The sequence below is a fragment of the Leucopleurus acutus genome (genome assembly GCF_964270905.1).
Source record: "Leucopleurus acutus genome assembly, chromosome: 16".
In the NCBI taxonomy this organism is placed as follows: domain Eukaryota; kingdom Metazoa; phylum Chordata; class Mammalia; order Artiodactyla; family Delphinidae; genus Leucopleurus; species Leucopleurus acutus.
The window spans coordinates 84,387,555-84,415,392 of NC_139158.1; the positions used below are offsets into that span (position 1 = coordinate 84,387,555).

A 27,838-nucleotide genomic window follows, 5' to 3' on the forward strand; every position below is an offset into this window, starting at 1 on the left:
ATGTATTGAGGTGCTCCTATGTTGGGTGCATAAATATTTACAATTGTTATATCTTCTTCTTGGATTGATCCCTTGATCATTATGTAGTGTCCTTCTTTGTCTCTTGTAATAGTCTTTGTTTCAAAGTCTCTTGTCTGATATGAGAATTGCTACTCCAGCTTTCTTTTGACTTCCATTTGCATGGAATATCTTTTTCCATCCCCTCACTTTCAGTCTGTGTGTGTCCCTAGGTCTGAAGTGGGTCTCTTGTAGACAGCATATATATAGGTTTTGTTTTTGTATCCATTCAGCAAGTCTGTGTCTTTTGGTTGGTGCATTTAATCCATTTCCATTTAAGGTAATTATTGATATGTATGTTCCTATTACCATTTTCTTAATTGTTTTGGGTTTATTATTGTAGGTCTTTTCCTTCTCTTGTGTTTCCTGCCTAGAGAAGTTCCTTTAGCATTTGTTGTAAAGCTGGTTTGGTGGTGCTGAATTCTCTTAGCTTTTGCTTCTCTGTAAAGGTTTTAATTTCTCTGTCAAATCTGAATGAGATCCTTGCTGGGTAGAGTAATCTTGGTTGTAGATTTTTCTCCTTCATCACTTTAAATATGTCCTGCCAGTCCCTTCTGGCTTGCAGAGTTTCTGCTGAAAGGTTAGCTGTTAACCTTATGGGGATTCCCTTATGTGTTGTTTTTCCCTTGCTGCTTTTAACATTTGTTCTTTGTATTTAATTTTTGATAGTTTGATTAATATGTGTCTTGACGTGTTTCTCCTTGGATTTATCCTGTATGGGACTCTGTGCTTCCCGGACTTGATTAACTATTTCCTTTCCCATATTAGGGAAGTTTTCAACTATAATCTCTTCAAATATTTTCTCAGTCCCTTTTTCTCTTCTAAGGTTTTTCTTTTAATTGACTTACAATATTTGGCCTATGCATTGATTGTTTTTGGCTTTGGCCAATCAAGAACTCCATAGAGTATTGAGGAAGACTGGTCCAAAGATAAATGAAAGCCTTGCGCTTGGAAAGACAGTATTGTTTTTGACAAACACGCCCCCTGGGAGAAGGTAGTTTTGCATTGGGCCAGCTCTGAGTCAGATCCAATGTGGACAGCCTTGCAGTGGGGACTTCAGAGAACCAGCGACAGGTCAAATGATGACAGCTCTTTGGGAATGAAGCCTGTTCCCCTCCCTCCAGTGGCTGCCAGGTCCCTGGTTTTCAGCAGAAAACAGACTGCTTCAAGGCTGCTGCCAAGCTGGAGAAAGGGCCAGGGGAGAAAGGGACAGAGTAAAACATTCTTCCTGAGATTCATCCAGTTTTCCTTGAATAAAGATTCCCTGTGTTGCTGCAACCCTTTAGTTAATTTACAGAGTTCTGAAAAAGTTGACTCTGATGATTTTGCAGTTTTCTTGTTGCTTTCATAGAGAGAATTTTCCACCATCTTCACTGCTGTCACTCCACAAAGGTCTTTCTTTTTAAACAATGATTTTGATATAAGGAAGCTATGTTGATGATTACAAATAAAATACAGAAAACCAAAATTAATAAGTAAAATCCATTCCTGGCATCTCTATGCCGATTTATAGGAAGATTATAAATTCTTACAAAATTAGATGCAAACACATACACAGATATATTTATATATAAAAGTACATGCTTTCCTACAAGTTGCTTTTCTTAGCAACATATCACGTCTGTCTTTTTGTCCCTCAGTAATGTATATACCACTGCTTTTAGGTTCATGATAGGTTCACGATATTCACATGCTACAGATGCGCCGTAATGTAACACATGCTGTCTTGTCGTATTTCGGCTGTGTTTAATTTCTTTCTTTCGTAAATGAGGCTGCGTGAACACCCTCTTATGTGTGTTTTGTGTGCTTGTCCCATTTGTTTTGGGAGCAGACTCTTGGAAGTGGGATTTCTGGCCCCAAAGGTAGGATCACAAGTGTGTTTGGGGGCCTTTGGGGGAGAGGGTGGCTTGTTCCCATCGTCAGGACAGGAAGGTCTCCTGGCCTCTGTTTCTCAGTGTCACATCCTGCTCTGGATCCCCTGCTCGTTTAGATTAATTCCATCAGTTGTGTAGAAGTGCCCCTCAACTTCATGAAAAGCCCTCACTTTAAGCTATGTGTCTGGAAGTTTCCCTTTTTGACTTTTAAGTAGTCAAAGCTGTTAACCTCCTGATAGCTTGGGGAAGACCGTCAGCCCAGACGTTTTCATTGTGGCCCTACTGGGTGCCATGCTGTGCTCTTAGGGCCTGGATGAATAAGCTGAGGAGAATTAATTGCTCTTAGCACAGAGATTCCCTGTGGAGTGAATTCTCATTTCATCTAGAAATCTCTGATGAAAGGATCTTTCTCTCAGTTAAGAACGAATATGCTTAAAGTTTGTAATGACAAGTATGCCGCGACATTTGCAGTAGGCTTAAAGACATTCTTTATCGAAAGCTAGAAAGATGAAACCGCATTCGGTGTAGTTTCGTGGTTAGCATATTACAGTTGTCTAAACATGGCAGTCCTTCTCGCCAGCTATCAGACCTTTGACATTCACGAAGGATTTGTCCTGAGGCCTTTGAGACTCCCTCAGTTCATAAATGCCAGTTTAGCTTTCAATTTCCCCCAGACCATGCAGTAAAGATCAACAGAAAAATGCATGTGACTGCCTTAGGCCTTCATGATTCTATAAATACAGGACTCTGGTCATGTATAAAGCTATTAAAACAAAATCGGGCTGGAGTCCTGGCTGACATGGCTTTGGGGGTCATTATTTTTCTCTTTGTCTCTAATAAAACACACAGCAAACAAGTTCATATTAGAAACTCAAGCCTCAGTCAAGTCCAATTTTTTATATCTTACTTTATCCCAGACTTACTAGGCATTTCTTGCTTTGTATTCCTGTACCCCACAGTAGGAATGGGCTTTCTTTGGTGAGCCATTATTCTTAAGAAATAAAGTTTCCCTCCACCTGTGGGGTTGACCTCATTGGATGATGGTCTGAGCCCCCGAGATTTAAACCCATGCCCTAGTAAAAGGGCAAAACCACACGCCGCAAAACTGCAGTCTGTGTCGTGCTCCGGAGTTCCCTGCCCGTTATCAGTGCGTGCACTCGCCGCGGGGCAGGTAAGGACTCTGCTCTTCATGCAGCTCCATGCCGTTTCCTTTTCCGCCCGTGAATGCAGCCCAGCCCCCTTTTCTGCTCTTCAGTACGTTTAAACGTCGTCGTTCCTTAAGACCTTACGTGCACACCGATGTCACTCTGCTGCTTGGACGTGTGTAGAACTGAAAGTCAATGTCAGCCTCTCGACCCTGAACCAGGCTCACTGAGCCGTGTTCCTTGATAACCTGTTGCGTCAACACTGTTCCAGGACCCAGGAGAACAGACTGTTGTCGAGCTTAAAAGCTAGTGGAGGGGATGGAGGATAAACTAGTGAACAAGAAAGAGACCAGATAGGGGAGGAGTTAATCGGGTGGGTGATGGCGATTGGAGGACCCATCGGGCCTCTTTGGGGGCAGGGCTCAACGCCAGCAGTGTGATTCAGGAGGTGGCCGGCCCTGGATGGTCCAGGCAGAGCAGGGGGGTCGCCATGGGAAAGACATGGTGCAGAGACCCTGAGTTGGGATCGTCCAGGAATGGAAGACGACCCACATGGCCACGGGGTCACAGGCAGAGGGGAGAGGGGGGTGACAGGGGGATGGGGGGACAGACCACCATGGGTAAAGTAACTGTAGTTTATGATCTGCACCTGGGCACTTCTGAAAGAAAACGTGGCGCTCTTAGTAATTGCTCTGGGGCAAAGGGTATCGATCGGGACTGTCTCTGGAGACCCCGGCTGCATGAACGGTCCCGCACCTGTGGAAGGCATGGTTGTGTGTGGGCCTTTGTGAAGGGAGGTGCGTTGCCCAGCGTTCGCTGGAGGGCATTACAGCTGCCAGACGTGCCCGCGTGGCTCTGGTCCAGGTTCTTTCCTGCAGGAGGGTGGGAAGTGCTGGCTGCACTGGCAGCCAGCGACCCCCTGACACCCGCTTTCTCGGTGCCCCTTCTCTTAGGAACACTGCCGAGGAAGTGCAAGAAGGAGCTCCTGGCAGTGAAACTGAGGAACCGGCCCAGCAAGCAGGAACTGGAAGACCGCAATATCTTCCCCAGGAGGACGGCCGAAGAGAGGCAGGAGATCCGGCAGCAGATTGAGATGAAACTCTCCAAGTAAGTGGCGCGTGGACACAGTGGGAGCTGGTCCCGGCCCTGCAGCCCGACCCCTCGGATGTCCCACCTTCCCCACACTGCGCTGTCCCGGCCCCAAACGCAGTGCCCGGCGCGGGGTTTCCCAGCCTCGCCACTGTCGACGCTCAGGGCCAGACGGCTCTTCACCGCGGGGGCCGTCGGGGCGCTGTCAGATGCTTGGCAGCCCCCTGGCCTCTGCAGGCTGCACGCCCCTGTGACAGCCGACACTGTCCCCAGACAGTGCCCGATCCCCCCGGGGCCACTCTTCCCTGGGGAGAAGCACTGGTTATAGAAGCCAAGCAAGGCCTATGGTGTGGACAGGCTCCGGGGGGCTGCCGGTGCTACTGGTCTGTGGTGCCCCCTGCCCTCCGGAGGAGCGAGGGCCGGAAGCAGGATCTCCCGAACTCGGGGCCCCTGATGTTCGGGGCCGGATGACCGTCCTGTGCGCGGTAGGACGTTTAGCAGCATCCCTGGCCTCTACCCTGGAGATGCTCACAGCCCCTCACCCTGCCTCCCATGGTGACAACCAAAAGTGTCTCCAGTTACTGCCAGGTGTCCCCTGGGGCACGGAGCCATCCCCCAGTCGAGGACCCCTGATCTGAAGGTCGCCCTGGACTTCTCCTCCAGGTGGTCTTTCCTCTGCCCGAGGCTCAGGTCTCCTCGTTTCGGGTGGACAGGCCCTTGTCTCTGCTCTCTGTCGGGGAGCTTGGGCCCCCGTGTTGCCACCCTCCGAAATCCTTTGAGTTTTTTCAGAGCGGGGGGCAATGAGTGTGAGGGGGTGAAGCCCAGCGCCCAGATGCTGTGATTCTGTGGGCCTCAGTTTTCTTACCTGTAAAATGGGGATGATACCAGCTGCGGGATCACGGTGGAGGAGGGGCGGGCTCAGCGTGGTGCACATTTCTGCAGGCATCCGGGGTCCCCAGCTGGGGTCCTGAGGGCTTGGAATCACATAGCCCTGCTCTGTGCTGACGTGCTGGGGGACCTTGGACCAGCGGCCTTACCTCCCCGGGTCTTGGTTTTCTCGTCTATGAGGTGGGGTGCTGATGCTGTCTAGGTCATTGTGAATTGGGGGGGAGATCCCGTAAGGAAGGCATATGGCCGAGCCCCGGCACAAAGTAGGTGCTCAGTAAGTCGGTGCTCACCATGGCTCGTGGGGCCTGGGAGCCGGGTCCTCAGCCCCTCCTCCTGTATCGGCTCTGAACCCAGACCAGGGAGAAGCTTTTTAAAATACAGATTGCTGAGCCCCACCCCGACCTGATGAGTCTCTGGGCTGAGGGGGATTTTAACGAAATCCCTGATATTAACGGGTTGAGGGGGCCTCTGCAGGTTGGACGTTCTTAGCCTGACTGCAGTGAGATTGTCAACTCACCACGCACTTATCACTCTGTGTCTGGTCATTCAGCAAAGGCTTATTTTACTCAAATGAGGGGCAGGCAGGCGCCGTGACCGTTGCTACAGATACAGTTGTGGGTAATGAGGGAGAGAGCTCCCCTGAGCTCCGTATTCCCGGAAGCTTCCTCAGACCTCTTCCTGCGTGGCTGGTACCCACTCTGGGGCTTTGTACAGACCAGATGGGTGCTCAGTAAATGCTTATGGGTGGGAAGGAAGGAGGGGTGGAAACACAGGTGCATCGATCTCATGGCCAAGGGGATATGCTGGCAGATGAAGCTTGGTGTCCTTGTTGCCTGTGTCATGGACGGGATGCACCGTCGCAGGAGGCCTGGTTTCCTCTCGTTTCTAATGAGATTGAACTTTTTTTCAGTGTTTATTAGCTGTCTGTTTTTTCAGTTCCTTTCATGTGCATTACCTGCAGTTTTCTTTATCTTAATGATTTGAGGATTTTACCCTGGAGATTGCAGCTTCCAGTCTTTTCCAGGTCTGTGAATGACACCTCTTCTCCCTCTTCAGGACTGGTATTGTCATTTTGTTCATGCTTTCCTTTGATGCGGGAAAGTTTTTTATTTTTAAAGTTATCAGATTATCGCTCATATACTTCAGGTGTCAGCAGACTTTTTCTGTGAAGAGTCAGATACTGAATATTTCTGGCTCTGTGGATCCAACTGTGTCTGCTGTGACCACACGACTTTGTCGTCACGCTAACGCATGGCCAATGCGTGGTGAGTGCGGCTGCATGCCAATGCGACTTTATGTACAAACATCAACAGCAGCCCACGGGGCAAAGTTTCCTGGGCCCTGATATACTTTATGGTCCATATTATTTGTGCCATGTTTTAAAACATCCTTCCCTGCCCGAAAGTCAAAAAAATGATGTTTACACGTATTATTTTTGCAGTTGTCATCTAATTATGCCAAGCGATAATGGTTTTCTATTTGCTAAACAAACTAACTTCTCTTTCAAGATAGACTATTAAGTGAATTTAAAAAACAATAGTAAACATTGTAGCATATGTGATTCAAGGATAACAAAATGGTCACGATGGTGCTCGGCTTAAGAGAACTCTGGGGACCCCACTCCTGTCTCCCAGTGCAGACGGGAGGTGGGAAAAGGTGGGGTGCTGGGAAACCTCAAAGGACTCCTAAGTAAGTGATACCCCAGACACAGGCCCTGGACGGAATCTGTAACTCATTTTAAAGCTTGGACTAGAACATAGTAGCTCCTTGGACGTTTGTCACCATGTTTAAAAACGGAAAAGCGACCCCAGAATTAGACACGAAGAGAGCGTGGTTGAGAAGTCACATCCCAGGCGGGCAGACGTAGCCTTCCTGGCCGGCCCGGTTTGTTTCCCCTGCAGAAATGGTTTAATTGGATCGTTTGTCTTTGTTTTGCCGCCTTTCAGAGATTCTTCTGCCATCGCTTGCTGAATAATTCAGCCTCTGGTTGCTGTGGCAACGTGCCATTCACTGTATCCTGAAGTGCAGTTGGTGTTTTCGTACTGTGTATTTTTAAAAATTTCCAGACCCTTACTCTTTTTTTTTTTTTTTTTTTTGCGGTACGCGGGCCTCTCACTGTTGCGACCCCTCCCGTTGCGGGACACAGGCTCCGGACGCGCAGGCTCAGCGGCCGTGGCTCACAGGCCCAGCCACTCTGCGGCATGTGGGATCTTCCCGGAACAGGGCACGAACCCGTGTCCCCTGCATCGGCAGGCGGACTCCCAACCACTGCGCCACCAGGGAAGCCCCGGACCGTTTACTCTTTTATCTTTTGGGCGCTCCTAGGACTTTTCTGGATGAAGTGGTCACGGTCTCCCCTGACTCTGTGTGCTGGCTCTGGGGATTTGCATGAAGTCGGAGTCAGCTTGGGAGTAAAGGAGGAGTAAAGCCCTGTGATCATGGTCACCCCCTTTCTGTATGGGAGCCCAGCTCACCTTTACGGCGTGTGTAAGTGAATCCGCAGAGTATTACAGACCCTTAGCTCCCGTGCCTCACACAGTGGGCAAGTTCTAGAAATTACTGTCTTGCTTCAGTTGGGTTGTGTGCCGCAATTTAAGGATGCCCGACAGCTTTCTCTTTTATTATTATTATATAAGCTTCAGGTGTCCAGCATTGTAATTCGACATCTGTATATACTACACAGTGATCAAGTGACAACTTTCCCTTTTAAGTGCAGACCCCATACAGTATGTTTTGCTTCCTTTCCCTCATTTCATTTAATCTTTACAGGAACCGATAGAGGAGGTGTTATCATCATCTCCATTTTACAGATGAGAAAACTAAGGCTTGATGAGAGAGGTTAAGGAACTTGCCCAGGGTCACACAGCTCAGAGGAGGTGGGCTAGGAGTCAGGCGATGGGTGGTCCCTCAGAACCCCCAGGCCTGTGTGGCGGGGGAAGCAGAGCTCTGGGGGGCCTGGCTCATCTAAGTCTCTGCTTTGCGTTTTCTCATACTGGTGTGGCTTCCATCAGGGGACATTCAGGCCTCCAGCCAGTGCCCTGGGCTTCTGTGCAAAACACTCCATGCCTGTGTTGGCGGGAACCCGAGGGGATGCAAATATTCTCCCACCCCCGGAACAGTGCAGTTAGCGAACAGAGACTCTCGGCCGACCACGGCTCTGGGGAAACATAGACAAGTAGGTTCAAATCCCAGGCTTTCCGTCACAGCGGTGTGGGTTTGGGCCAGCACGGCCTTCTCTGAATCTCCCCCAGGTGTGTAAATTCAACACTGTGGCAGCACCTTCCTCCTGGGGCCCCTTTGGAAAGTTCCAGGTTAGTCCCTGGACAGACAGGTGAAAGTGCATCCCTGCAGGAGGCGCTCTGGGGGGTGGAACTGCTGCTGTTTGGTCCTGGCTGGACGCCCTCGGGCTAGTTGTCACCTGGGCAGGGGCAGAGGCTATGCAGCAGGCCAGGCCAGGGTAGTGAGCTGCTGTAGAGCAGCGCCTGGAGGGCCAAGGTCGTGTTAGCGTAGTTGTTAATGTCAGTACATTGTTGTTCTGGTCCGTGACTGTGGTGTTTTTTGCCCGGCCGGCTCCTCCGGAGCGATGCACAAACCTTCTGTTAAGTCTCCCTTGGGGCGTCCTCTGCTGTGGGACCGCGTGTGAGAAGCTGATTAATGCTCAGTAGCGCCCTCCAGTAGCACGTTAACACAGGCGTTCAGTGCACGTGCATTAAATGACCCTCCAGCCGGTCCCTTTGTACGTTTCGTTCTCCCACATCCAGAACAGGCTGCCGCCACTCAGGCCTCCGGGAAACAGATTCCCAGGAAGGAGTGTTCTGTGCTGCCGCTCCCTTGCCCCGTGCTTGCCTTGAAATCTGCGGAATTTTAAGGAGGAGGCTTGATGCTTTTAAGGATGGGGGTGGAGATTGGCACTCTTATAATCAGCACCATGAACCTAGCATTAGCCGTGGGACTTTCTTACCGCTGAAGGTGTCAGGAATGCCGGGGCGCAGTGCAGGGTCTCAGCTCTGTGGACACAGGGTTCAGAAAATACAGAAACCTTACTTTTTCTGGCCTTAGCAGGAAAAAAAAATGGCTTAATTTTAATTGCTGCAAAGGAAGCTGCTCCTTTGGGAAGTGTTGAGGCGTCATTGCAGCGGGTGGGGGATTTCATAATAACAGATGTTGCTAAATATTTGCTGCTTTTCCTCTTCCCGACCTGCAGTGCCGGGTGGGAGCCCAGCTCCTCCTGGGTGACTTGAATCCTGCCCCATAAGCACCATCTAAGGAGGGACAGAAAAGTGTGGTTATTAATGATGGTCGTTGCTAACATGTATTCAGTGTCTTCTGTGTACCAGCTTCCTGCTAAGCGTTTCATGCATATTACCTCCTGGGAGCCTTGCGAGAGCTCTCTGGGGTAGGTGCTATTAATGGTCCTATTTTTCAGATGAGGATAACTGGCTCAGAACAGTGCAGTCACTTGCCTGTGCTCACACAGCGGAAAATATGGGGTGCGGGGGTAATTGGTCACCCGATCTACGCCAGTTCCAACATCAGAGCATCCATCCAAATCACCAGGGAGCTTTGTGAAAGCACAGATTCCCAGGCCTCACCCCAAGTCTCTTGAACAGGAATCTGTATCTTAACAGAGCCCTTCTCCTAAGTGTCACTGCTGCCTTAGGCTGCACTGTGTCCCCTTCCTTGCCACCCTTGGAGACCGTTCTTGGAGGCCTCAGGATCAAAATAAGCTGTACTTCTGTGTAACAGCTGTCTGTTAGTATCTTAAGGAGAATGCACATTTTATAGTTGATTGTGTTTCCCTTTTTGCCTTGGCCACCAGGAAGCTCAGAGCCAAGTATGCAGATACCTGTCACAAGTGTGTTGTATCGTTTGGGTTGTGTGTCTGTGTTTGATCTTCTGTTGTATGGCCTTTGTCTTAATTTCCTCAACTCTTTTTTTTTTTTGGAAGGAAGGAGTCTCACATTTATTGACCATACTGTGTTCCAACCCTTTCACCTATGTTACATTTTTTCGTGGTTACAAGAAAACTAAGATATAGGCATTACCACAGACTCTTGCCATTTGATGATTCAACATTGGAGGTTTTGCCTATTTGCCAGTAACTCCAAACATGTAGGACTTGAAATTTTTCTCAAGCATTCCTGTGAAACTGATGCCCACCTGGAGGCTGAGGTCGTGGAGGGAGTGGTTGTGAGCGAGACACGATTATTGGTGAGCATCTCTATTTCAGTTTAAGTTTGCTTTTGTCACCTCTCTTTCTGTCTGCTGTAGTTCTCCAAAGTGCTTCAGTAGTTTCCTTTTTCTTAAATTGAAGTATAGATGATTTACAATATTGTATTAGTTTCAGGTGTACAACTTAGTGATTGTGCATTTTTGAGATTATACTCCATTATAGGTTATTACAAGATAATGGGTATAATTCCCTGTACTATACAGTATATCTTTGCTGCTTATCTATTTTATGTATAGTAATTTGTATCTGTTAATCTCATACCCCGAATTTGCCCCTCCCCCTTTTCCTCTCCCCTTTGGTAACCATAAGTTTGTTTTCTATGTCTGTGAGTCTGTTTCTGTTTTGTATACATATTCATTTGCATTATTTTTTAGATTCATATATACATGACATCATATAGTACTTGTCTTTCTCTGACTTATTTCACTAAGGATAATATTCTCTAGGTCCATCCATGTTGCTGCAGATGGTAGTTTTTCATTCTTTTCTATGGCTGCTTAATATTCTGTGTGTGTGTATGTACATATACCTTAAGCCAGTTGTCTGTTGATGGACACTCAGGTTGTTTCCATGTCTTGGCTGTTGTAAATAGTGCTGCTATGAACATTGGGGTGCATGTATCTTTTCAAAGTAGTGTTTTCATTTCTTTTGGATTTATACCCAGGAGTGGAATTGCTGGTCATGTGATAGTTCTGTTTTTAATTTTTTAAGGAAACTCCACACTGTTCTTCATAGTGGCTGTACCAATTTACATTCCCACCAACAGTGTAGGAGAGTTCCCTTTTCTCCACACCCTCTCCAGCATTTGTTATGTGTAGACTTTTTGATGATGGCCATTCTGACTGGTGTGAGGTGATACCTCACGGTAGTTTTGATTTTCATTTCTCTAATGATTAGTGATGTTGAGCATCTTTTCACGTGCCTGTTTGCCATCTGTATGTCTTCTTTAGAGAAATGTCTAGTTAGGTCTTCTGCCCATTTTTTCGATTGGATTGTTTGGTTTTTTGATATTGAATCGTACGAGCTGTTTGTAGATTTTGGGTATTAACCTCTTGTCAGTCACATGATTTGCAAATATTTTCTCCCATTCGGTAGGTTGTCTTTTTGTTTTATTGATGGTTTCCTTTGCTGTGCAAACGCTTTTAAGTTTAATTAGGTCCCATCTGTTTATTTTTGCATTTATTTATTTTGCCTTAGGAGATTGATCCAAGAAAATAATGCTACAATTTATGTCAAAGAGTGTTCTGCCTATGTTCTCTCCTAGGAGTTTTATGGTTTCAGATCTTACATTTAGGTCTTTAAACCATTTTGAGTTTATTTTTGTATGTGGTATGAGGGAATGTTCTAATCTCATTGATTTACATGTGGCTGCCCAGTTTTCCAGCACCACTTACTGAAAAGACTGTCTTTTCTCCATTGTATATCCTTGCCTCCTTTGTTATAGATTAATTGACCGTAGGCGTGTGGGTTTATTTCTGGGCTCTCTATTCTTTTCCATTCATCCATATGTCTGTTTTTCGTGCCAGTAGCACTCTGTTTGATTACCGTAGCTTTGTAGTATAGTCTGCAGTCTGGGAGGGTTGTGCCTCCTGCTTTGTCCTTTTTTCCTCAGGATTGCTTTAATTTGCTCAATTCTTAATTCTATCTCTAGGGGGTATAGTTTTCTATACATGATTTCAAACCCATTTCTCAATTTTAACTATAAAAATGTAAGTAAAAAATACATATTTTTTTATGGAGGCCCTGTTAGCATGCATAAGATTTTGCCATCTAACATCATGTCAGAAGCGTTTTCCATTCTTTTTCATAGGATTCAAATGTTCATTTTTAATAGTGGTCTAGTGTGTTGAGGGGACAGACCTACCAGCTTTGCTTTTCCCTCCCACAATCAAGACTTTTAGTTTGCCTCAAAATCTTTACTTTTAAAATAAAACTACATGTAATGCTTATTTTCACACATCAGTGTTTTTTTTTTTCTTTTTATGGATTTTTTACATGAGCAACATTTCCAGAAATGATAAAAGAGGAGGAGGAAAATGCATTGAATTAGATGATGTCATCATTCAAGAAAGAAAACCAGTTGTCAGCAGAACCCAGCAGATCAGTGGGTAACAGCCTGGAATTTGTGGTTCAGGAGGGAGGGAGCAAAATTTCTTATCAAATACATGAAAATAATTCAGTTTCACTAGTAACTACAGACATTAAAAAATTCATAGTAACAAAGAACCTTTCATCCCCAATTAAAATGACAATAAAACTTAAAATATTATTTTTAAATATTTTAAGTTATATTTTACTAATGTAAATACTGATCATGATATAAGAATATCCCACCCTAGTGAGCTGGTGGTTTCCATTGCCATCCCACTGCTGGCAGCCACGTGACTTGAAAATAACTGGGCAGGTGAAGAGCCAGGATGACAATTTGCACATTTTAACCGAACACTCTGTTTCTGAGAGTTTATATTCAGGGATTTAGAAGGAGAAGAAGCATGCTGTGATGGTTAGTTTTAATCCCAGGGGACTTTGTGTCTGCGGGGGCCCCCCCTTAGTGTCTCTGGGGACAGAGGGTCAGGAAACAGTGTGACAGCCGAGAATCTCCATCCTCCAGATGTGCTGCAGGTGGGGCAGGTCTGTTTCGGGTCCTGAGGACGTTACACGCTGCGATGTGGGGACAGTGTTCCTGCAGAAGCTGTCGTTCAGGCTTCGAAGGGGCCAGCCGGGGGTGGGCTTGGTCTCGGGGGCCTTCGTTCTGCTGTGAACTTGTACCGAAATCTGTGCAGATGAGCACTCACTTCCACTGAAGTGTCCTTTGGTAAATTTCAGGCAAGTGGAGGGGGGAGAGCCAGCTTCTGACCCAGGTTTCATGACAACATGACCAGCAGCGAATGGGACAGACTGGCCCTGACCGCAGGCTGGGCACCGAGCTGCTTGTGTCTCTAGCCGGACCGCAGTGCTGGGCAGGAGCGGTCCTCCCTGCTGGGTCCCAGTGTCTGTGGTGGAGCAGCCAGACCGTGGGTTCCAGAGCCCTCGCCCTACCCGCGCCCCGCCCTGGGAGCATCTCATCTTCCACAAAAGCACAGAGAGCACGTGACGCACTACGGCTCAATCCACTTCCTGGTTCATCGGAACTAACGCGTGAGTAACATCCTCATCCTCCGCTGGTGTTTCGCCTGCTTCAGCGTCGGCAGCCCTAGAACCTTCCCTCTGTGTTCCATGCGGTGTGGGGTCCTGTACACGGGCCTCGGCTTCGGCCCCTAGTAGACCCTCCGATGCCCACGCTGCAGCCTCACCTCGGATGCAGGACGTGACAGTCCTGGGTCAGGGCCTGGTGTGGCCACCCCCGCCTTGTATAATAACAGCCGTTCCTGCCGAACCTGAAGTCCCTGGCGGATTTTGCCTCCTACCCCTCGGGTTATGCACGGTTGCCGTGATGTAAGAGGGTGTTGTAAAGGACTTACGGGCCAGGTCAAGACCGCGGAAGAGCAGGCCTGCTTTCTCTTGCAGCATCGCATCTCACACCCTTGCACGTCTCCTGGGACGCAAAAGCCCCGTCACAAACCTCGGGTCCCTGCAGAGCGCAGGGGCCGGGTGCTGGGGAGCAGAGGTGGAAAGATAGGCTCAGAGGTGCATCATGTCTAATAAAATACGTGCAAAATAGACGTGTGAGCCAGCCGTGGAAGTGGAGGGTCTAGGAGGGAGCGATGAATCTGGCAGGAGGGAGGAAGAGTTGGGGTGCAGGCATCAGAGAGGGGGTGACGTGGCGCGTGGTCATGATGGCTCGATACGTGGCAGCCCACGTGGCAGCCGGAGCGCAAGGATGTCCTGGGCAGAGAGCAGCCGCAAGGAAGTCCCGCGGCCTGAACCCGCATCGCCCTCTGGAGAACGTGGTGTTGCTGTGAAGGGCTGGGGCGAGCGGGGGCAGGGGGGAGGCTGCAGGGCTACAAGGCCAGGTGGTGGGCACCCTCCTAGCTCCTGGTCCGCACGCGGCTGCCTCTGGTCCCTCCCGGAGGGACCTCCCTTGATGTCCCCCATTCTCCATCCCATCATCCCGTTTTCTTCACCGCACTTAACTGCTGTCTGAAATTCCCCTTTATTCCTTTCTTTGCCTCTTTGGGGTCTGTCTCCCCGCTAGAACACTGGGGTCCTGCCTCTGCCGTTCGCCTGGGGTGCTCCCTGTCACCCTGAGCAGCCGCTCCATAAGTTGGTGTCAACGGTGGACAGGGGCACCTGGCCTTTCCTGAGAAGCAGTGAGGGTCCCCTGAGGGCTTATGAGCAGCGGCATGGCAGGGCGACGGCACGTCTGAGGTCCCCTCTGCCTACACGTGTGGAGGTGTCAGGCTGCGGGGCCTGACGGGGGCATGTGACGCTGGTCTTGCAAGAGCCAAGCTGGACGTCATCACGTGACGGTGGGGCCGCAGGGCGTGGGTGGGCGGAGGCGGAGGAGAGGCGGGACCCCGGTAAGGGCTTGAGGAGGTGCCGGGACGGGGAGGGGCTGATGCTCTGCGCCGGGGCGGGGGATACAGGAAGAAGGAAGGGAGGTGCTTGAGGAAGGCTCGTGCCCACGTTTGGGCACAGAGCTGGCCGTGTCTCTGGCGCTGTTAGCAGGGGTTCGATCCACGAGCAGGGGCGCGGACTGCCTTGGGGAGCCTCCACTGGCGGTTTTGAACTAACCAGGTTGCAGGTTACGAGTAGCACGAGCTGAAGGTCAAAGTCACTGAAGGACCAGTAAGGAGTTTTCCGGGGTTGTGTGGTTCCTTTCATCATGGGTGCGTTTCCTACCACCGTGTGTTCCCTCCGACCTCACATCAGGGTGACAGGGAGAGCAGGTGGCCAGCCGTTTTCCCCTGGGGCCCCTGGGGACAGAAGGGCTTTCTGTGTGTCAGGTTGAATAAGCCCCGTCCATCTGTGGAAACAGAGTGGCATTAAATGCAATCCAAGGGCAATGGGGGGACTTGAAACCCACTTTTCTTCATTCTGGAAGCCTGCAGGACTTGAGCCATGGGGCGTGGCTGAGTAATTTGGGGATTTCGGTTGGCACGTCAGGGGCGAGGTGCTTCTGTTTGGATGAAACAGGACAGGGGGCGACTGAGTCCTTCCTCACATTGCTGGGGAGGGGCCGGGCCAGGGCTCCCAACTCTGGGAGGGGGAATCTCACAGCTGACCTGGGGCTGCAGCCTGGGGGCCCAGCAGGATGGACTCGGGAGAGGCCTCCGGGCGAAGGCCGCTGCTCATTAACGAGCCGCCGTCCACGAGGAGAGCACGCGATGTTCTCCCAGCTCGGCTGCACGGCGGGAAACCTCAGAGGGTTGAACTTGGCGTCCTGGTACACGAAAGGCCGTTCGTCAGCTCGGTCTCTGAAATGGCTGGTGGGACAACTTCCAAAGGGATTTGCAGGCAATAGAGGAAAGAAGGTAGATGCGTAATGAGGAGCCTAGCAATTCATTAAGCCCAAGAGAATTCTTGAGCAGGAAACTAATAGCTGCGCCTCTCCAGCAGGAGGAAGTACAGCTGTGGTGGGAAGGATGAGGTTTAGGCCTAATGTGCCCCCCACTGTACAGTGAACTCCGAATCTGCAAAGCCGGTGATTAGGCTGCAGGTCCTCAGGCCCCTGGGGAGGGATGCCCCCACCTCCCCCTTCACCATCCCTGGAAGGTTGGTGGACACCAAAGTTGATCCCAAAGCTTCCTGAGCACTTTCAGGGGGAGAGGAGACACTGTCCTGGGATGGGGGTGACTCTGGAGTGGGGAGGTCAGACTGTCCTCCTGGCTCATTTCACAGAACGGGAGTCACAAGCCCAAAGGCGCCCTCTGTGAGTGACGGGCCAGGGGCAGTGCTGTGGCAGGTTGGGAAATGTGTGTCCTTGCTGCAGGGGGCACCTGCCCCTCAGCAACTGTGGGTGTCAGCCTGGGAATGCCAGGTCAGTGTGGGTAGAATTTTCCAAGAGAAACTGGAAATATTTATCCCGATGTAAAATTTCCTTTATCTAAATGTTGGGGGCCGACTCACATTTTTTAAAAAAGAAAGTATAGACCCCAGTATAGACCCCAGAAAATACATTTGTGGGCTGTATTTGGCCTGAGGGGGTCACCCGTTTGCCACCCGTGATGTGATGTCACTTGTTGTATGAGAAGCTCATTCTTGTTTGCACTGAGAATGGGGGATTTTGACTATTGAATTAATGTAGGGAAAACAGTGGGTCAGAATCTGAATTGAAGGTCAGCAGGAGAAGCATTAAGACCAGAGACTGTGACCACCAACGTCCTGTGCAGCTCCGGCAGATCTTTTCTTTCCAACTGGCAGGGGAGGGGGCTGCTCTGGGAGAGCTTGTGTACACATCGCCCCCATGGCTCTAATCGTGATGGGAGGAAGCATCTCTGTGTGGTGGTGAAAGCCTGGACTCTGGGCAGGACGTCTTGGTTCCTGTCCCCGCTCTGCTGTCTTCCAGCTGTGTGACTGCAGGCAGGAGGCCTCCCTGGCGCCTGCCTCACTGTCCTCTTGTGTAAAATGGGGATAATTAAAACAGAGCCCATGTCCTAGGGCTGCGGAAAGGATGCAAAGAGACAGGACACATAAAAAGCCTGGACTTCTGTGTGGCAGGGAGGAAGCACCAGAAAATAAAACAAAGAAATATGGGGATAGGGAATTTTAATAGTGTGAGACACACTTTCCATACCATCCAATGCACCCTTTCAAAGTGCACAGTCTAGGGCTTCTAGTATATCCGTGGAGTTGTGTGTCCATCACCACAGTCAACTTTAGGACATTTTCATCACCCACCAAAGGAGCCCTCACCCCTTAGCCATACCTCCAATCCCTAGAACAGTACCTGGGCCATGTGGACACTTAATACTTTTTCAGTTATTGTCGCAAGGTTGAGGGAGGTATGTATGAAGACCCGTTACCACAATTAGTGTCACATCCTGTTCGTCATCTGTGTCTCTAGCAGCTTTATTCTCTCCCTCAGCATCTTCTTCACTGTTGCTGTCTTTATCCCCATCACCACCTTCATCACCTTGTTCATCTTCGTCATCACCACCGTCATTTCCATCAATGTCTTATCCATCTTTTTCTTCTGCATCTACATCCGGTACCGTCTGCATCACTTTTGTCTTTATCGTCTTCATCTTCTTTACCATCATCTTAGCAACATCTTCATCCACACCTTTATCGTCATCCTCAACATCTTCATTGTCTGTCTTTGTTACATAGGAAGCACTTAGGAAACAGTGGCTCTCGACCTCCTTGAGGTCCAGGGACCCCACTTCCAGGAGAATGAAGCCCACGTCTGAAGCCGGGTCGGGAGCTTCGGGCTGACTCCTGCCTGGAGAGAAAGGGAGCCTTGAAAGTGGTGGAAGGGCAAGGGTGGGCGGGGCCAGGACCTCTCAGTTCCTGCAGGTCCAGCTCAGGACCGACCCGGTGCAGTGGCCGGCTGGGATGCTGATCTCGAGGTAGCAGCCACCCCTCGGCTGGGATGTGCAGGGCCCGGGTCTCTACAACCCTCTGAAGAGGATTTTGAGATCCCAGGAGCAAAGACTCTGTGTTTAGCAGTTTCTCTGCTTTTCTTCCTGTTTTGGTGAAGCAGATTTTCTTGACTCACTTCCCCAGCCCTCCAGGGAATCTCGGGCATGTTCCTGGGGCTTTCAGTCTTCCTCTGTTTAGAAACCTCAGGGGACACGGAGGTCAGGTCTGTTCTATCCAGATAAACCCTCCCAGGCCCTTGGCCTGGTACCGCCTCGCTGCTCCGCTGCTGTGGGAGGGGCCTGCCGTGACTAGTACCTAGCCTCCGAGGTGAAGAGGAAGCCTGGGATTAACGAGGCACTTTCAAGGATTTGTTGCAAAATACAAAAGGAAGTCGCGGGGCAGGCCTGGGAGCAGGCCCTGTGGGATGTTCTGGGGAGGGCAAGAGGAGACCCCTGCCCTGGAGGGAGGGGTGCGATGGTCCTGGGAGGCCGAGGCCGGCACCGTCCAGGCCGAGCGGTGGCCGTAAGGTCGCGCGTGTTCTGCTTTTAGATGGAAGTAGCTAAGCAATAGAAAAACGACACTCCCAAGTCAGGAAACGTTTGACAAAATGTACACCTCGGAGGACACACATGTGAATCTCGGTCTTTGTTAGAGCACGTGACGTTGAAGGAAAAAGAGCCAGCACCTGGGGCTGCGTGGCCCTTGCAGGTGGGGCGCAGCCCCCAGGTGCCGTCAGCCCATGGCCCCTGAGTCCTCCCGTGGGGTCAGGTGGGGCGCAGCCCCCCGGTGCCGTCAGCCCATGGCCCCTGAGTCCTCCCGTGGGGTCAGGTGGGGCGCAGCCCCCCGGTGCCGTCAGCCCATGGCCCCTGAGTCCTCCCGTGGGGTCAGGTGGGGCGCAGCCCCCCGGTCCTGTCAGCCCATGGCCCCTGAGTCCTCCCGTGGGGTCAGGTGGGGCGCAGCCCCCCGGTGCTGTCAGCTCATGGCCCCTGAGTCCTCCCGTGGGGTCAGGTGGGGCGCAGCCCCCCGGTGCTGTCAGCTCATGGCCCCTGAGTCCTCCCGTGGGGTCAGGTGGGGCGCAGCCCCCCGGTGCTGTCAGCCCATGGCCCCTGAGTCCTCCCGTGGGGTCAGGTGGGGCGCAGCCCCCCGGTGCTGTCAGCCCATGGCCCCTGAGTTCTCCCGTGGGGTCAGGTGGGGCGCAGCCCCCCGGTGCTGTCAGCTCATGGCCCCTGAGTCCTCCCGTGGGGTCAGGTGGGGCGCAGCCCCCCGGTGCCGTCAGCTCATGGCCCCTGAGTCCTCCCGTGGGGTCAGGTGGGGCGCAGCCCCCCGGTGCCGTCAGCTCATGGCCCCTGAGTCCTCCCGTGGGGTCAGGTGGGGCGCAGCCCCCCGGTGCTGTCAGCTCATGGCCCCTGAGTCCTCCCGTGGGGTCAGCTGCTCTTGTTTTCCTCGGTTGCTTGGGAGTCTGTCGAGGAAAGTACAGCATGTTTTATAAGAAAATGCGGAACCACCTCAGCCCCCCTTCAGGATCAGTAACAACACGACTCCCATACCCAGGGGGGCAGGTGCACTGGCGGTTTAGAGCTCACTGGCTGGGGGGCGCGGGCCGAGGGGGCCCCAGCTACTCACTCTCCGCCTGTCCGAGCCTGTGAAATGGGCGTGACACCTGCCTGCTTTACCCAGAGTCAGGGCTTATCCTGCGTGAGCTGTAGTCATAGGAATAATAGTGTAATGGTAGCTCGCTAACATTTATTAAATGTGTGTCACATGCCAGGGACTGGGCCTTGCCTGCATTCACTGAAGCCTAAGAGGTAAATGCTATTATTAGCTGTCTTTCACAGCTAAGGAAATGGTGGTTCAGAGAGGTTAGGTAAGATGTTCCGAGTCACACAGCTAGTATGTCATGGAGCTGAGATTTGACCCAGTCAGGCTGGTTCTGGACACTGGGCCTGGAGGCACCCTGCCTCATGGAATGGTTGCAGACAGTCAGGCCTGGCATGGTTGTTCCACGGTCACTTAGGGTCCAGGCTTCCTTCTATCAATATCTTCCTGCTCAGTTATCCTCACACTGGCACTTACCCTCTATGGTCCAAGATGGCTGCAGGAGCACCAGACATCACATTCAAGTCCCAAAGGTGCATAGATCCCAGCTGAGTCAGCTCTTCAAAAAGACTCTTTCTAGAGGCTTTTTGGCACACCTTTCCCTCCAGCTCCTTGGTAGAACCTCTTCACGTGGCCATGCTTAGCTGGAAAAGAAGCTTCCCGGAATAGAAATCAGCTTTCTGGTGCTGTGTAAGAAGGGAGGATGGAGGTTGGGTAGGAAGCTAGCGGTCTCTGCTACAGTGGGTGTTCAGATTAATTTTGTTGAGATGGACTGAAGGACGGAAGGAAGGAGCAAACAGATGGACAAGTGAATGGAAAACCTTGTGTCTGTGAGGTAACAGCGATTTCTAAAGCAGTCCGGTCCAAGGAGTCTGTGTGGAAGCCCCTATAGGCTCTGGGCAATTTGTAAATGCCTCGTGTTCCCTACCATCTAGAGATGGGCCCAGGGATTTCGTCAAGTGGCAGGAAGCTGAGGGGGCGGGGGACTCCGAGGGGCCCCTGGGGTGACGTGGACAGATACCACTGTCCTTTCCTCAGTGATACCCCCCATGACATTGCAGTTCAAGGGCAGATACTTCCTGGGCAACCTCTATGTGCCCCCCTCAGCACAGGGCCCTGGGGATGGAGGAGAGAACAAAGGGATGCAGGGGCTGCCTTCAGGACACAGGGCGGGGAGGGGGAGGTCAAGGGAGAGAGGGTGAGATGCCTGTGGGACACAGGAAGTAGTGTGCGCCCTGCACAGGGCGCTGTCGGGGTCCTGCATCCCGCCCTACCAGGCAGGTCCTAACTTCCCCTCTCCGGGCTGGTGAGGCCGATGCTTCTTAGTGGTGCCGCTGAAGCTCCGTGTCCTGTAGAAGCTCCCTGGTGTGTCGGGTGGTGCTCTTTCCTTTTTTTAAAATCGAGTGGAGGGCTTCCCTGGTGGCGCAGTGATTGCGAGTCCGCCTGCCGATGCAGGGGACACGGGTTCGTGCCCCGGTCCGGGAAGATCCCACATGCCGCGGAGCGGCTGGGCCCGTGAGCCATAGCCGCTGAGCCTGCGCGTCCGGAGCCTGTGCTCCGCAACGGGAGAGGCCACAACAGGGAGAGGCCCGCGTACCACAAAAAAAAAAAAAAAAATCGAGTGGAGTTGCTCTTCTCTTGGCCTTGGTATTTTCTCACCCAGTATTTGCTTGTTTACTGCAGCCTTGCTGAGCCCCTGCCCTGGGCCTCAGGCACCATACTAACCTGCCTTCGGCTCCCAGACTTGATGGGGAGGGGAGCTAGGAACCAGGAGATGCGGCCCAGCGGATGAATAAGCCTCTTGGTGAAGGAGGAGCTGGGAGCCCTCCAAGACCCGGGAGAGCTTCCCCAGGAAGGGGAGGAGGGAGGGGAGGGGCAGGGCCTGGTACTGCCAGGTGCCCCATAAACACGTGTGGACCAGGGACCGAAGTGGTCCTAATGCCACGGGCAGGCAGTGGGGAGCATCATGTATTACTTTAATTTTCCAAATCTGAATGAGGGACCAACATCCGTGGTAAAACTTAAATAGCACATCTCACTCCCACCCCATCTCTGCCCAGAGGCTGCCGCTGTCCGTGGGCTGTTTGGAAACACTCAGAGGCGGGTTTTACACGAGCAGTAATAACCATGATGGTAACTAGCCTCCTCTGTACTGAGTGGACAACCCTCCCTGCACGGGGCTGAGCCATCCTCGGGAGGAGATCCCAGGCCCGGGAGGGAGAGGGCAGAGCCCCCGACTCCACGCTCAACACGGGTGATTAATCCCAAAGCTGGCTAGAAGAAGAAATGATAAGCATGACTTGTCGTGCTCGAAGCACTTTATTTTAATGTAAGTCATTCAGAGGTGCATTTGTTTGGACGGCATCAGAGACTTCACACTGCAGAAGGATCTACAATTAGTGTTCTTTATCGTGTGAGACAAACGTTGGATGCATCTTCTACTGTTCCTAGCGCCGACTTCTCTGCAGAGGAGTGAGAATTCAAGACGCCTGGAAGCAGAGTCCTCCCAGAGATGGGAAACCCCATCGTTCACTCGTTCGTCTCCCACACTTGCCCGCGACAGCTGTGTTTCAACATCCTGCCTTTACTGACTTCAGAGCAGCCGAGTCGGTTCTCATAGAAATAACATTTTCTTTTTCCATCCATACTGAATCATTTAATCAATGTGCATAAAGTCTGATTAAATCACCTAATTACAGAAACGAGTTCACCTGGTTCGCATAGGTTAGGGAACAAGGAGACCAGTTCCTGACAGGTGCACCAGCTCTCTGTGGGAACGGACTGCACGGGGCCGGGGCTGCCTGCCACGTGTGCTCAGTGGGGTCTGCCTTTCCAGAAGGACTGGGAGTGTCAGTTAACCCGGGTTCAGATAAGTGGAGGTAACTCGAGAGAGCTTCTCCCATAGTACTGTCATCCTCGTTTATGGAGAATGGAGGCTGTGTCTGTGAGACCCAGAGGCCCAACTCCAGTGGGAGGTGTATATTAAACGGTTTATGGCAGGACATTGCTGACGGCATCTGTGGGGCAGGCCGTCGGGAAGGGCCGGAACTCCCAGGCGTGGACCGAGGCTGCTGTCTACAGGCAGAATTTCCTCTTTACCAGGGAGCCCCAGCCCTGCTCCTAATGCCCTTCCACTGATTGGACCAGGCCCACCAGACCATCTAGGACAGGCTCCCTTAGTTCGAGTCAACTGATTATGGATGTTAAATCACATCTACAAAACACCTCCACCATGGCACCTAGGTGAGGGATGGACTGCAGAACTGGGGACGGGGCCTTACCAGGTGGACTCCACCAACTGACGGCCCCAGGGCCAAAGGCAGCAAGAAGTTCGTGAGCAGATGGGGCATCCCAGAGCTGATTTGTGGAGAAGTTAGAATTCACACCAAGGCTGGCTTCGGAGCCCAGTTTTATTTTCATGCTCCGGAGTCCAGCCAGGTGGGCTTCCAGGGAGGACCCACCGAGAAGCGCCCGTGCTTTCCCACACCTGCCTGGAGCTCTGTTGCTAGCGGACCACAGTGTCTCCAGCCAGGCTCTAAACGGACGCCAGAGCTCTGCCCTGAACTCTGCCATCAGGCACCGTGTCCTTATGAACTCCCCAGAAAACATCTGCTTAGATCTGAACTGTTGGTCGAAGGATAAATACCTGCATTTGTAATCTTGGTAGATACCAAAATGTCATCATCAGAGCTCGCCTGGAGAGCACACTCTGAGGCCCGGGGCTGGAGGTGAAGGATGGGCCCCCCCCTGTCCAGCCGGAGGTCTTCCTGGAGGAGGTGAGATGTCTGCCTGAGAGCACAGGGTTTAGGTCAGCTGCTCTGTGGCCCCTGGCAAACCTGGGGAGGTTCTGTGGGCTGTCACTGTGATGGGCCAGGCCAGGGGGTCGGGCGTCCCACAGGCGAGGGCACTTCCTGAGCAAGGAAGACTCAGGCCCACCGCACTTGACCTTCAGTGTCCCTCGGAGGCTCCAAAGCTGTTACAGTGACCTGAGCCTGCAACCTGGGTGTGCAGCGGACACACACAGGGAGGCCTGGCAGTCTCGCCACAGTCTCCCTGAACGCAGGTGTCTTGGAAATTGGCACGCCTGGCCTCATTCGGAACTATACCGGGAATTGCTCATTTCGGGAAATGGCCCCTCCCTGGCGCCGCCACTGTGGGGGCGTGACCAGTACAGAGCCCAGTCTCTGCGTTCTAGCTGCCGCTGTTGTCATGGTGATGGTTTTGCGTAAGTGCTTTCACCACGTCGCGTGGCGTGCTCACACTGAGCGCTTATGTATTGAGTATATGGTATTCGATTAAAACTTGCCTTCCCTTCTTCCTCCTGTGTGTTACAGCCGGACATCACACTGACTTTTAAAAATTACGCATGTCGGTGGGTTGCGGTAAAGGGGGCGTGACAGAATACTTGTTATAGACGGGGTGTAGGGTCTAATGGGGTTGGGGATCCTGAGTTAGGAGAAGGATGCCTGTGCCGAGGGAGACGTGAGCAGCTCAGTGTGGGAGTCCCTGGGCGCAGGGTCTGGGGAGGGTCCCCGCAGACTCGCTGGCCTCGTGGGGCTTGGACTTGGTCCTGAGTGCGGTGGGACCCCGCGTTTGAGGTCATGGTGAGAGTGGGGGTCACGTTTCAGAAAGGCCAGCCCGCGGCTGTGGGAGGCATGGAGTGAGGGGGTTGGACATCTGAGGTGTCGGTGCTGGAACCCTGTAGACTCGGAGATGCCTGGGGGCTGGGAGCAGAGGGTGGCTCGGGGTCTGGCGTGAGTGCGTGGACCACAGCAGGTGCCAATCTCTGAAACAGGGACACTGGACCGTAAGCAAGTACTAGGAGGTGGGGTCGGATGCTAGGCCGGCTGGAGTGCCTGGGTCACAAGATGCCGTGATGGGGACCTGCGGCCAGCGCCTCGCCAGGCAAGCCCCTAACAGGCTGATAATTCGTCCTCGCAGGGTAACTGCAAGAACAGAGGGGACTAAGGTTTCGGGGGACGCTGCTGTTCCCCAGCGTGGACAGCTCCGCCCCTCAGAGCCTGCAGCCCGGCTCTAGTCTCTGTGTGGCCTCGTCTCCGTGTCACCTCCTGGAGAGGCTCCCCTCCCTGGCCCTCTCTCCCCGGTCTGCCTACGTGTCCCTGTGGTCCCCCCACCCTGACAGCGCCCGTGGGAACAGAGGGGCCTGCGCCTCTGGGGAACCCCGTCCCAGGCGGGGACTCCGGTGTTCCGTGGCGACTCGAGGCTGGCAGTGGAGGAGGACTGGTGTCCCCAGGAAGGAGCTCCCACAATAGCCGGCATCCCTGTGGGCGGGGAGTTGTCTGTTCTGTAGCTGTAGCTTCTCCCCAGGAAGGCATTCTGCCTTCTTTGGCGGGATTGTGCCTCGGTTCTTGCCCGACGCTGAGGTGACTTTAGGCGTTTCCTTGAGCCCCGCGGGGAGGCAGTGGCGATTCGGGGCACGTGCAGTGCCGGGGGGCAGTCCTGGCCGGCGGGGGCATGACCCGCAGCCCCTGGAGCCGTGCCTGGTGCGAGGTCCCGCGAGGGTGTGTGAGGGACCATTCCGACACGGCCACTGACTACAGGCGGGCCTGCTGCATGTCAGGCACCTGGCTTGGGGCTTCTGGGCCATTTCACTTACCCCATAGCCACCCCGACAGGTGGTACTGTCATCAGCCCCTTGTGGGAGAGGAGGCGGGAGCCCAGAGGGCGCCACCGGCCCGTGCACGGAGGCTGCGTGGCGGCCCTGCGCCTGGGCTGGCGGATGGGAGACAGGTGTGCCTGGAAAGAGGTCTGACTGTGCGTTCATCCTCCCCAAGGAAGAAAACCAGCAGCTGGACACTCCTGTGGGGCGCTCAGCTGGGGCCACTTGTCCACGGCAGGCCGCAGAGCTGAGGTTTGGACCTGCTGTCCTTGCTGTCCTTGGGCCATGTCAGGTGCTCCCGGGAACACAGACCACTCGCCCCCAATGTGTCTCGGAGGCAGAAGGGGTCCTGAGGACGAAGAAGGGGTTCCCAGGGCTCAGGACCCTGGTCCCACAGGTGACCCAGATGGAGGGCCCGCAGGGGAGCGAGGCCACTGGGAGGGGAGCCGCGGGGGCGATGAGAGTCAGCTGCGGTGCTCCAGCTGTGCTGCCAGGGGTGGGGAGGGCCAGGGAGGTGTGGGTCTGGAGTAGCCAGCTCTCCCAAATATCAAGGGAAGCTGCAAAACTGATTTTTTAGAGTGAAAACTCCCGGTCGATTAATACTTGCTTCATATTCACAGTTTTTAAAATATCGGGTGAGCCAAAAATGCGGCTCCTTGCTGAATTGGACCGTGGTGCTCTGATGGGTCAGGCGGCCAGGCTGTCCCCCACCCCGGGGGCCAGGGAGGTTGCCGGCAGGGTGGAGATGGCAGCTCTGTTGGGTGAAGCTGGAGAAGACCTGGGCCCACCACACCCGGGGAGCAGTGTAGAAGCTGGTCATCGTAATAATACCCGCACCTGCTCACGTGCCGGCCTCCTCCGTGTCTTAGTATTCTCGACCCCCTCGGCACCCCTGGGTTCCCTGGGGCAGGTGAGGGCCAGGGGATTGGAGGCTCAGGTAGGGGGGCACTAGCCCCTGTCACCTGACCGGCAGAGGGGCAGAGCTGGGACTTGAATTGAGACTCTGCCTGTGTCCTGCCCCTGGTGCTGGTCTGGGGGATCTAAGTTTGCAACCTGAGGGATGTGGACGGTATAACCACATCACTTATTCTCCTGAAACCCACTCCGGGCACCCTGGTCACCCGGCTGTCAGTGGCCTCGTGGCTCCCCTCCCTCCACCCGTTCTCCCCCATTCCTCCCTGTTCGTGCGTCACCTGCTCACTGACCGGCTGTCCTCAGGTTGTTTCCCATATTCACAGCACAGGGTCAGGTGCAGAGTTCGGCCTTCACCGCAGACCTGTTCAGAGGAGATGCCGGAGGGCTGGGGAGCCCCTATGGGGGCCCTCACACCCACGCTGCACGCAGACCCGCAGCTGCCATGCCCCCCACCCTGTCCTGTCCCAGATGGCCTGTACGTTTACCTCCTACTCAAGTCCCCAGGACCTGTCCAGTGCACTCCTGGTCCCCCAGCATGCCCGCCTCTCCTGTGTGAACAGGCGTGGGGAGGGGAATGGCGGGGGGTAGGGCAGGTTCCCTCTCTCCTGGTTTCTTTTCTTGGTGTCGCTCCCACGCCCACGCAGCGCTGTAATTGGCTGCCACATTCCTGCTTTCTCAGCGGGGAGACTCAGAAATAGACTGTGGCTTCCCCAGTTCCAGGCGGCACCTGCTCATCGCCCACAGCGGCAGCTTCTGAATAAGGAGGGAGCGGCCCGTGGGTGGAGCCGGGGAATCCCTCAGGATGCTGAACTCTCCTACCCCACCGCTCCTGAGGCCCCGCCCCTCCTGAGGCCCCGCCCCTTCGCCCCCAAAGCCCTGCCACCTTGGGGCTGTCTCCGCACGTCCTGGAGAGCCCCTTGCTGCTGAGGTGCCAAAGCAAGGGTGCTCTGGCAGCATCCCTCCTGGGCCACACCAAGCACACGCCTCGGAGAGGGAGAGGAGCCAGCACCCCTTCATCTGCTCCTTGTTCAGGCTACTTGTGTTTGCCTGTGCCAGGCCCTGGGGCCCACGTGGGGAATAAGACCTGGTCATGTTCATTTCTCTGAGCCCCAGTGGTCTCATCTGTAAAGTGGGCATAATCATGTGGTCTGCCCTTGATATTAGCGCTGCCGCCACTCCTGCTTTGGGAAGTCCCAGCCCGTGTGGAGAGTGGTGCTGTCTCAGGCAGCAAACGGGCAGAATGTTGTGTTTAATATGTACTTAGTCCAACGGGTATTAATTTGGAATTTGCAGTGTTTTCAGTCTAGAGCCAATACCTCCCCTTGTCTTGAACAGTTCGTGGGCCCTCAGTCACTCACAGGCCTGTGGCACCTGTGCTTCCCGTCTGATGGGGCTCCCCCTGAACAGCTCCGTGTCTCCCGGGGGCAGGTTATTCTCTGTCCTCCTCTGGAAAGCAGTCCACAAGTGCTTCTGAAGGTGCATCCCATCCTGGCCCGCCCGTGCCCCATCCTGCCCTGCCTGCTTCACACCCTTCAGTGCCTTTTGGGCTCTGGGAATAAACCCAGACCTCACCAAGGACTGCAGGTTGGGTGGGTCCTGCCCCATGGACACACACCCCCACTCAGTCCAAATGGCACTGCAAGAGTCCTTCTGATCTCAGGATCTTTGCACGTGCTGTGCTCTTCCCTCCCCTCCTGGTTTAGCGATCCCCACTTATCCTTCTGATCTCAGATCTCAAGGCAAGCATCACCTTCTCAGGCAGTGCCTCTGTCCAGGTGGGCCCACCTACTCTAGGCTTTCATAGTACTGTCGGTTCTTCTTCCTAGCGCTAGTCACCACGCGGAAATGCCTGGTTGTTTGTGTGATGATGGGCTGAATGTCTGTGCCCTCCCGAGCCTGTGCTCCTGAGGGCAGGGCTGGGTCTAACTTCTCACCACCACATCCCAGGGCCAGGCGT

At 53.1% G+C, this 27,838-nt stretch overlaps 1 protein-coding gene across 1 annotated transcript in view; it reads left to right on the forward strand.

Annotated features, from left to right (window-relative positions):
- PHACTR3 (phosphatase and actin regulator 3) overlaps positions 1–27,838 on the forward strand; it is a gene marked incomplete at both ends in the record, with an annotated part of 235,305 nt that overhangs the window by 197,623 nt on the left and 9,844 nt on the right. Inside the window, one exon of the mRNA XM_082857853.1 lies at positions 4,030–4,183. Coding sequence (XP_082713979.1) covers positions 4,030–4,183 — 154 coding nt within the window. The remainder of the gene's footprint in view (positions 1–4,029; positions 4,184–27,838) is intronic.